At 43.3% G+C, this 17,568-nt stretch overlaps 1 protein-coding gene across 1 annotated transcript in view; it reads right to left on the bottom strand.

Moving 5' to 3' along the window:
* Window positions 1-17,568, bottom strand: part of TPO (thyroid peroxidase) — a 945,924-nt gene that overhangs the window by 708,681 nt on the left and 219,675 nt on the right. The window contains exon 5 of the mRNA XM_086925200.1: window positions 16,747-16,876. Coding sequence (XP_086781326.1) covers window positions 16,747-16,876 — 130 coding nt within the window. The remainder of the gene's footprint in view (window positions 1-16,746; window positions 16,877-17,568) is intronic.

The raw sequence follows: 17,568 nt of genomic DNA on the forward strand, positions 1-17,568 counted from the left end.
CTCTAAGCATATTTGGGAGGTGCAAAGTTTTAAAAATTAATATTCTCCCAAAATTCCTGTATTCATTTTGCACCATCCCCTTAAGTGTGCCATGGAAGTTTTTTAAGCATCTAGACAGTGTAGTAGGAATCTTCATATGGGGTTATTGACGTGCAAGGAGAGCTCTTAGGTACATAAAATTATCATACAAACAAGGCGGCTTAAAGCTCCCGGGGCCTCATTTATGAAGGCATTGCGCCACTGGTGAGTCACTTTTTCCCATTTTAAAAGTGACGCACCGGTGGCGCAAGGCCTTCATAAATAAGGCCCCCAGTCTTCAAGTTGTCTTTTTGGGCCACATTTGTCGGTCGAATTCGAAGCTTACTCAGTGGGCCTGATACTGGTATTGCGTGGCTTTCATACCAACTGGCCTGTGGTCCGTATACGGGGTTTTTGCTGTTTAAAACAGCCAACCCTAACTATTACAAGTGGGTCTGATTTCAGATAATTAGAGATATTACCAGGATATGGCAAGATATCTGTAAGGAACATTGCCTGCCAGCGCTGCACGCATACACGAGGCTGTGGGGAAATTCTTTCTTTCCCGGTATATTCCATGATTACGCTGGTAGATGCTGGCAACGTAAGGGCATATTACAGCTTGGTCAGCTCTATCATGGACACGGATTTTGATCTTTTTCAGCCCCGAAAGAAGAGTTTGGGTTGTCACAGACTACAATTTTTAATTACTTGCAAGTGAGGGGCTATTCATATGCAGCCAGCATCTATCAGAGTTGTCAAATCCTTCTGAAGTGCTATCTGCACTTTTTCAGACTTCAGGACGAGGAACTATTGGCACAGTTTACCAGAGACTATTATCAGTTGTCAGAGATGATGGCATACAAGTAGCGGCAAAGTTAAGCCGGTTATTTAATACTGATATAATAAAGAGAAAATACAGGACTTTTTGAAAATCATAGACTCAGCGGTAACATCAGTTAATTTGAAACTTCAACACCATAGGACTATGTTTATGCTCTATTATACTCCTGAGCTTATTTCTAAGTGGGCCACTACTCAACTATCGGCCAAATCATTTGCCCAAAATGTCTAGAATTTTCGGCAGACTTACACCATACGTTCTTTACCTGTTCAAGGCTGAAGACATTCTGGTCGGATGTAACCTGTGCACTTACAAGGCTGGCTGATTATGATGTTCAGATTGCAGAGAAGGAAATGGTATTAGGGGAAATACCAGACATGGGTAGCCATATGAGAATCATAGTTCCAGTCAATACAGCATGTGCTCGTTTACGTATAACTCGAGTTTGGATTCAAAATATGAGTCCAAGCATCAATGGGCCTCATTTATGAAAAGTGACGCATCGCTGCGTGAAAACAGCGATGCGTCACTTTTCACTGCGCACTCCTTGCGACACCAATGATGCGTCATATTTAATGAATGACGCATCATGTCACAAGGACTTACAGATACGTCAGTATTTCTGACGTATCTGTAAGCGCAAAAGTGACGCATTGCTGGAGTGTGTCACAAAAGTGACGCAACTCCAGCAATTCGTCCTTTCAACATGGGGAAAGCCCCATGTGAAAGGGCTTGCGTCAGTCTTACGCCTGCTGTGAGGCAGGCGCAAGATTTTGACGCAACAGCATCCTAAAAGTGACGCAGTGAAATCTCATAGATTTCACTGCGTCACTATTACGAGGCTTTTTGCGGGGGAACGCCCCCTCTGCATACATTATACCTGACGCAGGTATAATGTGGCGCAGGGGTTTAAAAAGTGACGCATCTACCTAGATGCGTCACTTTTTAAATATGGCACAACAAGGCGCATATTTTACGCCGCTGGTGCATCACAAAAAGTGACGCACCGGCGGCGCAAAACTGACGCAAGACCTCATAAATAAGGGCCAATTAATTTTGGGGTTTGATCAGACACATTTATGAAATGGAATTCACATTAGCCAAAGGTAGTGGTCCGCGCTCTTGGATACAATTTAAAAGGGTGTGGTTCAGTCTTCAATGGGATTAATAATAATTTGCAGCTCATTTGGATTTTTTTATCAGTCTTCACTGATTTACTTTAAAAAAAAAATATGTGGTATTTGTGTTGCTGCGGTCTCACTCTGTTACATGTGCTGGAATTGTAATAAGTCCCGATTGATGTTATTTATTTACTTACGTTTTTTCTTTCATTTTCATTTGTCCCCTCTCTGTGTAATGCATGCTCTACCTTAGTGTTTTTCTATTGGTTTTTCGTATTTTCTTTTGTATTTCTTTTGTGTAACGTGTTATACTTATGGCTACAAATAAATAACAATGTTTAAAAACGTGATCGCACACAAACTGAAGCCACTACTTGTTTATACGCTTTTGCAAAACCACACTTAAACTATGATTGGTAATATTGGGCCCATTTCACAAAGTCGTTGATGAATTTAGATGTACGGAGCTGACAAATTTTCTAACAGGGGAACAGAGTGGCAAATGTTTGAAAGGCCCATTGAAAGGTCCATTCTTAGAGAGGTGAGTAATTCTGTGTCCTGGAGGGTAAACCCCATGGCTTGGCTGATACGATATGAAAGTTTTCTCCATGGGATTTTCCACGGAGAAAAAATAAAATAAATTGTGTACAATTGCACAAATGGAAATTATTAACGCATGCATACACGTGGTGTGAACCTGCACAGTGCCACCAAACCCCAGGGGCCCCCACGCCAATATATATCCTTTATATAATAATCCTCTGAGGATGGATACATATTTGCGTGGCGGCCCCTGGCAGGGATTTGGCGGACTCCAGGCTCTGTTCCACTTCCACCCTGTCCCCCCCCCCACCCTCTTCACTGGCCTCCGCGCTCTGCCCCGCCCGGACCCCCTCTTCCGGGGTCCCGTACCTACGCTCCCTGCCCAGGGCCGCCATGAGCCTAGAGCCGCCCCTGCCCTGAGTCACGTTGGTATCACAGAAGGCTCCACAAAGGCTTGAGGAGTAATTTCTGTGATACAGTTAGCGCCAGCCACAGCACAATGCTAAAGTTGCATTCTCCAATTTGCATGTGTGCAATCATTTACTAAACCCAGCTGTAGGGGGTTTTCTGTCCCCCTTTGTAAAGCAGGCCAGGTACCAGCCTATGAAACTATGGGATTACAGAAAAAGGCACCAGTGCTTGTGGAACCCTATCTGTGAACCCTATCTGTAATACAGACAGCACCAGAGCTAATTTAGCCCCAGTATGATCCTAATGGGGCATTCTCCCATTTGCAGGGTGACCAGGCCCCATGCAAAGGAGGAAAACACTTTCGGGCACATGCATCAATGTAAATTGCATTCGCAAACGGTGCGAATCGCAAAATTCATCCATTTACGAATGCAATTTCATCTTCTGGGATGCATCATGGTGAAAGTGTTTTTTCGCAAAATAAGGAATCACTTTACTAGGCCAGACAGAGCCAGAAATTTATGATAAGTATAGGCTAAATGCTGACTCCATTTTAGACTTGATAGCTGAATTGGACCCAATCTTGCAGAGACAAAAACGTAGGCGCCAGCCATACCTACCCATGTACATGTATTGTGTGCCCTACACGTCCTTGCCTCGGGGTCCCTTCAGGGTGTCATAGCCATTGCTGGTGGTGGTCCCAGAGTTCCCTTTCTAGATTTTTCAATGATTTTCTAAATGCCATGTTGCAAAGGATAAGGCATCATATTACATTTCCAAGCATACAGCAGGAATTGCTTCAAACAAAGTTAGACTTCTACAACATGGCACATTTTCCCCATGTCATTGACTGTATAGATGGCACACATGTTCCCATTTGTCCCCCATCTGAAAATGAGTACATTTACCGCAACCGGAAATGTTACCATTCTCTGAACATTCAAGCAACTTGCAATTCAAAAACACTGATTTAGTTGCAAGTGCCCATGGTTCATATATATTTAGACATAGTGCCATCCACACACAACTGCTTGCAGGAGATTTTGGAGATGGATATTTGCTAGGTAAATACATTTAAAATAATTGTTACTTCTTTCTGCACCATGCTGCCCCATTATATTCATACTTTGTGTCTCCCATTTCCCCATTCAATAGGTGACAGTGCATATGCTGTGAGGTCATCATACTCACACCCCATCTCAATCCAGCAACCCGCAAAGAACAGCAGTACAACCAGGCCCACATAGCAACCCGCAATGTCAAGAGAGGACTTTTGGGGTTATGCAGTCTCGGTTTCGCAAACTACATAAGACAGGCGGAGTATTACAATATCGTCCAGATGTTTGCTGTAAAATAGTTGCAACATGTACCATGCTGCACAACCTAGCCACTAGGAGAGGGCTAGAACTGGAGTTGGAGGATGTACTACCTAACATTGACAACCAGCCTAAACAACCACAACCAAGATTACATGGACCTGACGCAGCAGAGGGGAGGAGAAGAAGGGCAGAGATTACTCAACATTACTTTTAAAAGAGGTAAGAACTATGCAACTCAGTCTATTGCCAAACTTATAAGTTTTTATTTCTTCAAATTCAAAAAGGAATCATGGTACTCAGGACATCTTCATGCATGCATGGTTCAAACAGTAAATTATTTTGCATTTACTTTCCTCAGTCATAGCAAAGCAGTGATATTCAGATGTCCTTCAAAAGGCATGCAAGTAGTTTTCAAATTCATGTTTTGCGTCCTCGCACCCCTAACGCCTTGCCTGTAAGATTAGCACCACCCATAGGCATCCTGCTTGCATTGTCTTGTTTTCTGGAGCTACGGCTTTTTCCAGCTTGAGTAGTTTTAGCTTGGCTACTGACTTGTGAGCAAACATCACTACCCCCCAGTGGTAGTAAGTTTCCAGTTGTTTTCTCATGTTGCATTTCATCTACAACATATTTGAGTGACATCATTCCTCTGGAAATCTCCCCACAACATTGTGTCATCTCCTTTTGCATGCCAACTGTATGCTTGATTAGCTGTGCAGTGTTGCTGGACAGATGATTCATTGCCCTGGTGTAAGCCTGCATGCTGGTCACTGACCTATTGTGCCTACTGGCACTCCCTACTTGCTGTGCCTGTATAGCTTCACACATTCTTTCCATTGCTGTTGCCATCCGGTCAAGTTTCTCTGATGACGCCATATGTGCTTTTTCAATAACCTCTGTCGTTTGAGTCAGACTGTTGTTCATAGCACTAATATCTTTACTGATGTTAATCAGTTTGCCCTTCATAACCCTTATGTCTTTCCCTTGTAGGAGTTGGACTTTCAGCAGCTTCAACTCTATAACACTGGCGTTGCTGTCATCTTCTAAGGATGATCTGTGTTGTGATGGAGGTGCCCTGTGCCTAAACAATTGTTGGATCCTATTACACCTGCTTAGCTGTGTGTGTTGGGTTGCAGGGTTTTTAGCACTCTGTTGCTCATAAACATGGACATTTGGGTCTTCATCACTGTCTGAGTGCTGCAGTTGGCGCACTCTATTTCTTTGATTTCTTGTCTGTACTGTGGGTGAAGAAGTATCTGAATTTATTTTTGCTGTGTTCTGCATTTTCTCAGTATATGTCTCTGCAAATCCATTGGTATGAGTGTCCTGTTCTGCATCTATGATTAAGACAGTGCAAACAGTATGTTACTTTTACATTTTGCACTTTTTGTGACATTAAATAAACTAATTTTGAAAATTAAAACACATGCATCATGGCTAGTCTCCTATGCTAACAGTGTGGATGTGCTACTTTGAATTTTTAAATCATTGTCGTAATATTTCTTACTTTAAAGTTACATGGACTACGACTCCCATGATGCATTGCTTCTTTCATTAAAAGTGTCATTCTGAACACCTACTTCCCACAAAGTACAATATACATGTGGGGGATTGTTAATGAGCACCTTGGGAAATATTAGGGGTCTCTTACACTCACATTCACACTAAAAAACCATGTATGTATTCTTACCTTGAGATGGGCCAGCATGCTCTGAGGTGTCAATTTGTATTACTCCAATGACTGCTTCAGTTGCAAGGGTTCCTTCAACCATGTCCTCAAGGGGGGTATAAGGTCGATCCCTGGGTGTGCCACCACCAGTCCTTTTTGCAGCCTTTATCCGGTTGGCAATTCTTTCCTTGGCACGACTGCCCAGGTCATACTAGCGTTTCTGGAGATTAATATTATCACGGTGGGCGACCCCCACTGCATTCACTTTTGCTTGTATTTCAAGCCAAAGTTTTCTCTTTACTTCTTCAGGAACCTTTAGAGATTGCTTTCCAAAAAGCTGGTCCTGCCTCAAAGTGACGTCTTCTATCAGTATTTCCAGCTCCTGATCACTGAATTTTATTTTCCTTTAACTTGCATGCAGGTCTTCAACAGCATTTTTCTGAGGCCATTTCAGCTTCAACAGCACACAAACACACTCCTTCAGTTGCTGCAAGCAGAGCTCCAACTGCCAACTGCCACCCCTCCAGTTTGAACAAGGCTACAGGTGTGTGTGTGATTAGTCTCCTGGCTTCCTGGGTGTATTGTCATTAGAATGCATCAAAAAGCTACTTCGCAATTTGTGAATTCGCAAAATGCGAATTCGCAAATAAGAATTCGCATTATTCCTGCCAATTGGTAAAAATTGCGATTTTTACCCAATCGCAAAAAAAATAAGAAAAAAAGATGCATTTCATTTTGCGATTCTTTATTTGCGATTCCTTATTTTTTGCAAATAAAGAATCGCAAAATGAAATGTTGATGCATGTGCCACTTAGCCTTTGTGACATTTATTTGGGGTTTTATATAGCACGGACATGACCTTGAGTGGGGTATCAGAGCGCTTTACATTAGTATATCTATCAACAATTTTGTCACCAAGTCATCAGTAGTTGTACACTGTTGCGAAAACAATTATACTTACAAAAAAAAACATAAACACAGTACGCCAAAGAGGTTAATGTTTGGTGAGAGGTAGCATGCATATGTTCATGGTGGATCCATAAAAAATGACAAGTCTGTTGCGATTATGTTAGGTATTTACTATGTAAAAAGATTTGGCTTCCTTTTTGAAAGCAGAGATTGAGGTTATTCTTCTAATGTTAGGGGGAAGAGCGTTCCAAATTCTAGGCGCTGCAACAGAGAAAGCTTGGTCATAATTTATTTTCTTACGGAATCGGGACGGTTTCAGTAGTAGATCTCCCTGACTCCGGGATATGCGTCATCCTCCTCAAAGTTATATTTTCTGGGCTAGGTATGCTGGTGTTTTGCAATGAATCGCTTTATGGGTAATACCTCCATTTTCAGTTGTATTCTCGCTTCATAAGGTACCCAGTTAAGCGATTTCAAATGAGGGGTGATGTTGTTGAATTTCCTGGAGCCCGTTATAAGTCTTGTGGCCGCATTTCAGTGGGGCTGTTGAAATCTTGGGGAGACCAGCTAGGACCGTACTCGATCCTTGATATTACTAGTGCCTCGACTGCAGTTTTAAGTACTGTCTTATTTAGAAAGGTGTTAGATTTGGTGTTCTCTAGTTGGCAGAGGTAGGTACCTTTGACCAAATAGGGACCCTTGGGTCTAGTCAGGGTAAGGGGGTACACTCCTAAAATAACCCCTGCTCTCCCCCTTGGTAGCTTGGCACGAGCAGACAGGCTTATCTTAGAGGCAGTGTGTAAAGCATTTGTGAACACATACAGTAAGCCAGTGATAACACTACTGATGGACACCAAACAAGTTGTAGTATAAAACTACGTATTTTTATATAGACTTAACACAAGACCATAAACAAGAAAAATCCACAATATTTTTCTTTAAAAATGGTAGAATTAGCTTAGTTCACTTTAGATGGTAAATGAGATACTTAAAATTCAATGGACCTTTGGATGCGTAACGCTATACAACACAAGTGTTGCAGGGAAGGTGATGCGTCGGTTCCTTACACACAAGAACAGTGATACGTCAGCTCCCTACTGCTGTGTAGGGTATGGGGATGCGTCGGTTCTTCTTCGCATGGGGAGGCGATGTGTCGTTTTCTTAATGTGCTTCCGCGGCGATGCGACCCGCAATGCCGTGATGCAATAAAGATCCGGTGCAATGAAACAAAATGGCGTCTTCTCCTTGATGCGACAACGATGCATGCACGCCTGATGGCCGTGCGGCAACTCAGCGAATCTTCTGAGCCGCAACAGGCCCCGCGACACGCTTCTCTGGTGATGTGACGGCGTCTTCTGCGACGGTGACACTCTTCTCCGGTGATGCGAGGTTCTTTGACGATGCGATGAGACAGCAGCGACACCGTTCTCCAGTGATGCGACATCATCGGCTGCGGCGGCAAAGCGCTTATTCTTTATGAGTCACGCTCCCAGCTCCTTGCAACACACAGTCCCTCAGAAGGCCCAGCACAACAGCAGGCACTTTAATAGAACTCAGGAGAGCTGGTTGCTGAAGTATGTTGTCCCTGAAACTTCAGCACAAACCAAGCACAATCTTCAAACCCTTGGGGATCATTTACAAGTTGATGAAAGTAGCACAAAGTTCCTTACTCCTTTCTTTGGCAGTCAGGCAACCACTGCAAGCCAATCCCCAAACAGCACTCCGCTTAGGGATAGTCTCCTCCTTCAGTTTCTCTCTGGTTCCTTTCCTCCGCAAAGGTTATTTTTGTTTCCCAAAAGTGATCTAAAGTTCAGGGGTCTGGGACCCCTCTTTTATACACCAAAATACTTTTTCTCTGAAAGCAGAGAGTGTCTGTGCTTAGTCCAAACCAGTCCTAGAGCACTTTGTTGACAAGACTCCTTCTTTCCCTTGACCGTGTTGGCCAGGGACATCAGACGCACAACAGGAGGTGGAGCCAGCATTATGGAAGGCAGGCACAGCTCTAATCAGACCAAGGTGCGACTCCTCCCACCAATCTACATGCAGATAGCTCTATTCAGCCCTGTGCTGACTCACCCTGTCTCCTGGAATCCCCTAGCCCCTGTCACTCCAACTCTAGACAAGGAATACACAACCTAGCAGAGGCAGAAAATACCTACATTCTAAAAGTGGTATTTTCAAACACAGAATGTTAAAACCAACTTCACTAAAAGAGGAATACTAAACTCGAATTTCTACCTAGTTCCTTTCAGTTAGGATTATAAAATGTTATAATCAAACTGCCCATTCTGGCCGATGGGGAACAGTAGCCTTGCAATAGTGAAAAACTAAAATGGCTGTAATTCACTATTAGGACATGCCACACACACCAGGGCATGTCCTACCTTTTACCTACATTGCACCCTGCCCTTCGGCCTACATAGGGGTGACTAATATGCAGAAAAGGGAAGGTTTAGGAACTGGCAAGTGAGTGCACTTGCCCAGTCAACATGGCAGCATCAGATTGCACACAGGCTCTGCAATGGCAGACCTAAGGCACACTTTACAGGCTGCTTCTGTGGGTGGCACAACCAGTGCTGCACGCCCACCAGCAGCATTTGATTTTCAAGCCCTGGGCACACTCAGTGCACTGTACTAAGGTCTGACAAGTAAACCAAACCAGCCAATCATGGAGTCACTAATCCATACATCAATTTACCATAGGGAGCACTTGCACTGTGGCACTGAATAGCAGTGGCACAGTGCCCAACGCATCTATAACCAGCAAAAACAAATGAGGCAACAGCAAAAAACTGGAAGGGAGACCCATGTCAATGGTGCCAGGTCTCACAGAAGGGTTTCAGTTGTCTGAGGAAGCTTAAGTGGACCCAGGCATTTTTTCCCATTGTGTTGATATTTGATAGCATATTCGGGTATTTGTCTAGTATAATTCCCAAGGATTTGGTAGAATCAGCAATCTACAGCATACAATTAAGTAATGTGATCAGGTTGGTCCACTCTAGGACTTTCGTGCCATCGGGAATTTGGTTTTATGAGGGTTAACCTTTAAGTGATTACTGGTTAGCCAATGAATTGTACTCTTTAGAGCTTGGTTCATGATATCTATCGCTTCTGTTGATGTAATCTTGATGTACAGCTGTGTGTCATCTCCGTATATGCGAAAAGAGATGTTAGCTCATTGTAAAGTTTCTGTGAGTGGCTCTACATACAAACGAATAGTCCCGGGGATAGTGTTGAGCCCTGAGGCACCACAATCGCATTTCTGGACGAAGCTGATAGTGTTTGGTTGACTGTACATTTTTGCGTTCTATTCTCTAAGAAAAATCTAAACCATTTTAGGACTGTACCCTCTATTCCCATCCTATTTTTCATGGGATCAAGTTTTTTGCCATGATTCACTGTGTCGAATGCCGAATAGAGGTCAAGCAGGATTAAGAGACCGGTTTCCTTGTGGTCAAGGGCAAGTAGAGCGTCATCCACGATGTGCAGGATCGATTGAATTCAGAGATATGATGGCTCAACTGTTGTTGTACGCATTTTTCCAGGTCTTTGGCTAGCATGGGGATGTTTGTTACTGGTCTGAAATTGTTGGGGTCAGAGGGGTTTTCTGTTGGTTTTTTTAAGATTGGGGTGACTTGCCCTGTTTTCAGGCAGTTCGGTATTGAGCCTTGTGCCATTGATGCATTGATGATCTTTTGTCCATGAGAGGATGAGCAATTGGTTTATTGAAGAACAACACTTTTCAGGGAAAGGATCATTGTAGTTATTGTTTTGTTTAATAGTCCAGATGATCTTTGCAACGTCTAGGTCACTGATAGGCTTGAATTCTGACCATCCTGCATTATTTTTAGGCTTTTTGAGAACTGGTTGCAGTTGACCCTCGCCTGGGGTGCACTTAGTAATACAAGGGTCTTCAGCTGCTTTTTTGAGCTCCACCTCCATAAATTTGGCTTTGGCTGTGAAGGAGGAGAAATCTTCACTGCTTATAATCGACTTTGTGGTAGTTGGTGCCGATTTAGTTGTTTTATTGGATGGATCCTTTATTATTAAAGAAATTATTATTTTAGAAATTTGATAAGCGCACGGCTACCGCCAACGGGGGTGTCCCGGTGCTGCGGACAGCAGAAACCGCTCGCACCAGAAAACATGCTAGAGATTAGAAAACAGCCAGGTTTTTAGGCTGCGCCTGAACAAGGGTTCTGAATCAATAAGATGGAGACTAAGGGGCAGACCATTCCAAAGCTTGGCTGTGACCACTGTGAAAGCTCTGCCTCCTTTCCTGTGGTGTTGGAACCTGGGGGGGAGCATCAGGCGGAGGAGATTGGATCTGAGAGTGCGGGCCAAGTGAACCAACTTAAGCCTACACCGGAGATATCCAGGTCCCCTGCCGTTCAGAGCTCTGAAAGACAGGACCAGGGCCTTGAACTGGATGCGGGAGGAAACAGGGAGCCAGTGAAGTTTCTTCAAATGCGGGGTAATTGAATGCCGGTACAGGGTGTTGCATATCAGCCTAACGGCCGCATTCTGTGTAATCTGTAATCGATGGATGAGGTAGGCTGAAGCTCCCACATAGAGGCTGTTGGAATAATCCGAGTGGGAGGTAATGAGGGAGTGGATGACCGTCCTGCCCGAGTCCAGAGGGAGATACGTGAAGATTTTTTTAATCATGCGCAATTTTCCAAAGCATGCAGAGTTGACTTTCTTGATTTGGGCCTTGCATGACAATTCATTGTCTACTACAAATCCCAAGTTTCGAGCCGAGTCAACTGGGAGTAGGGGAGGGTTGACCTCAGCCGGCCACCACATTGATGGCAGTAATGGGGCCTTTTGATTAAAGAACAACACTTCAATTTTTTCAGTGTTTAGTTTGAGAGTATTACCAGTCATCCATGATACAATCTTTGTGAGGCACTGTTTAAACTTAGAAAGGCCTTTGTCAGAGTGATCTCTAAAAGAAAAGATCAGCTGGCTATCGTCAGCGTAGGAGACCACTCTGACCCCGCAGTCTTCTATGACCTCGGCTAGTGGTGCAAGGTAAACATTGAAAAAAAGAGGGCTGAGAGCCGATCCCTGGGGGACTCCACAGCTCAAGGCTTTTTTTCTTTGGAGACAAAAGGTCGACACCAGACCTGCTGTGTTCTTCCGGTTAAGAATGATCTTATCCAGGCCTGGGAAGTGCCCCTAATCCCTAGGTTGTGTAATCTATCAAGCAGGATGGTGTGTGAGACAGTATTGAATGCAGCGGACAGGTCGAGGAGGACAAACATGGCCACCTCGCCTCTGTCCACGCTCTCGCAAATAGTCTCAAAGACTTCCAATAAGGCAGTTTTCATACTATACCCAGATCGAAATCCAGATTGCGAGTCATGAAAGAGTTCTCTTGATTCCAAATAAGCGGCTAGTTGTTCCTGCACAACTTTTTCCAATATCTTAGCAGGTTTTGGAAGGAGTGAAATGGGTCGGTTATTACTAAAGACAGCTGGGTCAGCCTCAGCTTTCTTCATGATGGGCAGCAGCATGGCCTGCTTCCATGCCTTGGGGAACTGGCCTAAGGATAAGGAGGAATTCCATATAGAGACTAGAGGGGCTGTGATTACAGGTGCAGGAATGGTAAAAGTCTGGGCTGGAACTGAATCTAATGGAGAACAAGATTTGCATTGTCAAACTTTCAACAGGGCAGTGTCCAAAGAGACTGAATCAAAGCTAGATAACATTATGTCCTGAGAGATGGTAGTGTCGTGGGAAAGGCTATCTGACCGACTGACAGCAGGCTGTTTAAAGCCAGAGAAGATGTTAATGATCTTATCATGGAAAAAATCAGACAGGCCATCGCAGAGCTCTTGACTGGGTTCAATCTTGCTGGCAACTGGCGTAGGGTTAGTGGATTCCTTGACAATTAAAATCCTAGGGGCATATTACAAATGAGTAGCGATATTTATCGCTAACATGGCTTAGCAACGATTTTTTTATCGCTAAACATCGTCGGAAATTATCGCTGAGATAACGTGCTATTAGCAACGTTTATCTCCAAAGCGATAATTTTTCCGGCAATAGCGTGAATATTGCTGAGAATACAGCGATATTCATGCATTAGCGACGAAATGCTCTTAGCCATGTTATCTACCTCCCATTGGATAACATGGCTAAGAACTGGTCTGAGCAGGCATTAGTTTTTGGCGATAGTGGGAATATTTCCATTGCTACACCCGCCTTGCTAATAGGCGATAGCGACGTTAGGGACTGCTTTCAGTCGCTAACAGGTTGGGTACGCCCACTTTGCATGTCATTAGCGATAAATATCGCTGACATGCAAAGCGGGCCCCAAACTGCTCACTATCGCCTAAAAGCTGTCGCTAACATCAGTTAGCGACAGATGCTAATATAGCGATAGAATTATCGCCGCTTAGCGGCCGAAAACGGCCGCTAAACCGGCGATAATTGCCTATCGACCCCCTTGGTAATATGCCCCAGAGATTTCATGGAATTCTCCACTGCATTAATTTTATTCATAAAAAAGTCTTTCATTGCAGCTCTATAGATGGCTTTGGCCAGGGGTTCATAGGAGAGTCGCCTGCTGCGTTCAAGCTTCTTGCAACCACTCCTCTCTTCCCATAAGGCTTGTGAAAACCAAGGTGCAGTAGGTTTGACGCGCGCCGAGGACAAAGGTTGCAAACGGGTTATGGTATCTATAGCTAGGGACAGTTGTTCATTAAAATTAGCTACCATTGTATTCAAATCATCTGAGGGCGGCCAGTTCACCTTAGCTAGAATATGCTCAAGGGCCTCACAGGTTACTTTGTACCATTTCCTACCCAGGTTACCTGCCTTAGTGGAAAGGGCAGGCGTTCGGGGGAAGGTCGGGATGAAAGAAATTAAATAATGATCTGACCAGGTGAGGGGGAGAGGAGCCGAGGTAGACAGGCCTGACCGATTAGTCAATATGAGGTCCAAAGTATGGCCCGCCCGATGGGGGGGACCCAGTACCTTCTGATCGAAGTTCATGCCTGACATAGTATCTACCAAAGAACAAGCTTTTGCGCACGTGGTGTCACCTACGTGAAGATTCAAATCTCCCTGAATAATGAAGTGCGGATGTCTCAACGCGAGATCTGCAAAATTTGCTAAAAGCTCTGTGAGGCGGGATGGAGGTGTGCCGGGGGGTTGTATATCAGCGCCCCAGCCGCGATCAAGTGACTTGGATCAGAAATACTAAAATACATGCCTCAATAGGGCCAATGTTTTCTAGTTTTCTACACGTTATAGTCAATGCGAGCGAAGGATGACAGCAATTCCGCCTCCTACTTTGTCGCCAGAGCGATTTATCCCTACAAATCTATACTCCGGTGGAATTGCCAAGCTAATATCCGGATTAGATGTATCTTTGACCCAGGTCTCGGTCAGGAACGTCAAGTCCCATGTGTGAGAGGTCAGAGAAAGCCAAATATCGCCTGCATGTCGGGGAAGGCTGCGACAATTGAGCAGGCAGGCTTTAATTACCGCTGGCATTTTTGTAAGTGGATCTGCTCAGGCCACAGGCCGAGATCCTTTAGCAGGTCGAATAGTTTCCTCTGTCTATTTTTTACATTGTCCAGTTCTTTCCTTAAGAAGTCTTTTTTCGAGTTTATAGGGCTTTTATTGTATGCTTTCCTGGCCAGTCTTAGTTGCAATAGATGGGGAGAGGAAGGGTTTTGTCGCCATTTCCTTTCTGTGAATCTAAGTGACCGTCTTTCTTCATTGAGGTCACCGTTAAACCAAGTGTTTTTGTCTTTGTCAGGGATCCTTTTGAGTTTCAGCGAGGCTATGTCCTCCATAATACCTGACATTGTATTATTGTAATACTTCGTGAGGTCACTGACGTTCACCATATTATTAGGAGGTTGCAATTCTATCTCACAGCGTGCTGCGAGCAAATCCATATTGAGCCCTAGTGTCCCAAGCCCATTTTCTGGGGCTTTTTGCTTGAGAGGAAGCTCTTGGTTTTGTGAAGGGTATTTGGAGTGATTTCAATTTTCTCTATAGCTTTTTCTTTAGCTATAATCCAGTCTAAGGTAGAGCCTTTGGAGTGGGTTGGTAGAAAACATTTTTGAACCAGAGATTGATCTTCAAGGAAGGCTTTGAGTAGCTTGATCTTATTGTCAGAGTGATCCTCCCAATGAAGATTGAACTCTCCAAAGAAAATATCATTGGAATGAGGGGTAAAGTAAGCTGTGATGATTTCTATCAGCAGGTATATGAATATGGTGTTATTGCGGGTGGTAAAATGTATGCAGTTTGCAAATTTTATAGTCGGTGGATTTTAAGGAAATACCGAGATACTCACATGACTCAAGAGGGTCAGATTGTATTTTTGTGATCGCAAAGTCAGCTCTATGCATACAGGCAATGCCTCCATCCTTGTTGATTGGTCTGTCTAGTCTCATAATGCAATAGTTTGGGTGTACTAATATATCTAGGCATGGTGAGGAAGAGTCAGATAGCCATGATTCTATTAAATTGTTACGTGTATTTCCTGGCTTAATATGAGTTTGGCTATGTCTGCAGCATGTTTCTTTGCAGACCGACAGTTGGGAAGAATACATCTAATGTGTTTCTGTGGTTTAATCATTGAACAGTCTAGCTTTTAGGGAATTATCACATTTGGTAGTTTTTTTTACATTTAGTACTCTATTGCTAGTCTTTGCTATTCTGTATGTGTTAGCTCGGACTGACTGAATCTTGTATTTGTCTAACTTATTAGAAGTATTGTGGGCTGGTTCATGGGATCGTATAAGGGTTTGTAACTCGGTGTCTGTAAGATAATTAAGTTGATTTCGGGTTGAAGTAGTCTGTTAGTCCCTATTATTGGGATAGATTTTAGTTTCTTCTGAGTTTCGTGGGTGGATTTCTGTATGAGCTCCCATTTTGATAGACATTTTTCTGATAGGCACAGCAGGTTATTCATGTCTCTGATAGCAAGTTGCCTGGTTTTATAGGTCTTGCTGGATTGCAAGCTAAGGTTATCGAGCCTCGGGTCTACTGTTCGACCTTGTATGGCTGAAACATGTTGACCTTTTGTACTACCAGATGATAGTTACTATCTCCCATACTATCTACACGCTGTTTTTAGTCTTGGTCTTTTGGCATTATATTAGTCAATTTTAGACTCACACTTATGATTTATTGTCACAAAATCAAACACTGCAAATCAATTCTCAGCACCACAACACTACTTTCTTTGGCTTTTCATCACTGGTGGATCTACACTAGGATCGCTCTCACGTTAACACCAAGTGAGATACCTAGTAGATACCAGTCTTCTTTTCAAAATCCCAGATGATGATGCTCCGCCATTGGGTGGGCTGATGTTTTTTTTTTCAATTTGTGCATCAACACACTCAATTTTTAAACACACGTTTCACCACTGCTTCTTCAGTCATAGTCACATGTCACTAGACCAGTAGTATCGGTGTATGTTTTGATATGGCCATAGAGTGGTGCCACACAGTTAGTTCACTCCCAAGGCTGTTCCGTGAAAGGGGGAAAAGGGAGTGGAATGGACCTTCCTCCCAAGATCCTACTGCAGGGAGGTGCAATTACTCAGTGCAACCATCTTCAGAGAGACCCCCCCTTTGTTAAGCAGACTGTTTGTGATCTACAATGTGAAACACTAGGTTAATGCTGCAAAGAGCCACTCCGGGTAACCATGCATGTGTCACTGCCCTGGTGGTAGCACAATGCCCTATCTGCACCTATCACACCTAGTTAAATGTGCACCACGGTGCAAATAAGGACACTTCACATGAATTAGGTACAATATATAGTTTTCCAGGCAAACCTAATTTACTTCTGAATTAGCCTGCTTCAGTATTACATCTAACATGGGTACAACAAGAAAAATAAGCATTATGATAATTATATTATTTCCATACTTACCAATGGCAACTGATTGCCATTGTACAGGAAATTTGAATTCCAGCCCTTTGGTTCTGCGATTCCATCTTCATACATTGGAGGAAGCCACCTAGCCAATGCAGTGTTTGAAGCTCCCCATCTAGGGTGATCTCTGATAAAAATAGATTAAAAACATATATAATGTCATAGAAACATTTTAACATATATTTAGCTTGTTTGTTTTATATGAAAAACTGTAATTTACCATGTTATATGTCACACACTAGTTACAATTATGGTTCATCAGCACAATAACACTGTAAAATTGTTTTAACTTTGCATTGCACCCTCTACTTTACCTATTTGTTATATCTATAGCTGTGATTTCATGAGCACTAGCATACCTTTTTTATGCAAAATATTTGCGGTGCTGTGTTGTCTGAATCTTGTGACAAATTAGGACTAAATCTTCTGAGACAAAGTATGATTGTGATTTTGCTAGTGTCTTATAAGATTCTTCTTAGCTTGGACAGATATTCAAACCGTACTTTGTAAAATGGGGAATGACAATCTAGATGAGTATCCAAACTAGAAGTGAAGCTTTCAGGCCGTTCTTGAAAATGATAAGGTGGTGCAGAATTCCCAGTTCACGTTGTAAAGGGTAGGTATAAGGCATGAACCCTGCTGTACTCAATGTTTAAGTGCCTTTGAGGGGAATGATAAAGAGGGAAGCTAGACAGTTTGACATATGTTTGAGAGACAAGAATGGATCCAATGTAGCGCAGATCCACAAATGCCTAAAGTTGCTAATTTTTGCAATGTCCATTCCATGTCTCTAGAGGACTTCTTGACTGTTATCAAAAG

Source organism: Lissotriton vulgaris, chromosome 6 (assembly GCF_964263255.1).
Source record: "Lissotriton vulgaris chromosome 6, aLisVul1.2, whole genome shotgun sequence".
NCBI classification, from domain to species: Eukaryota; Metazoa; Chordata; class Amphibia; order Caudata; family Salamandridae; genus Lissotriton; species Lissotriton vulgaris.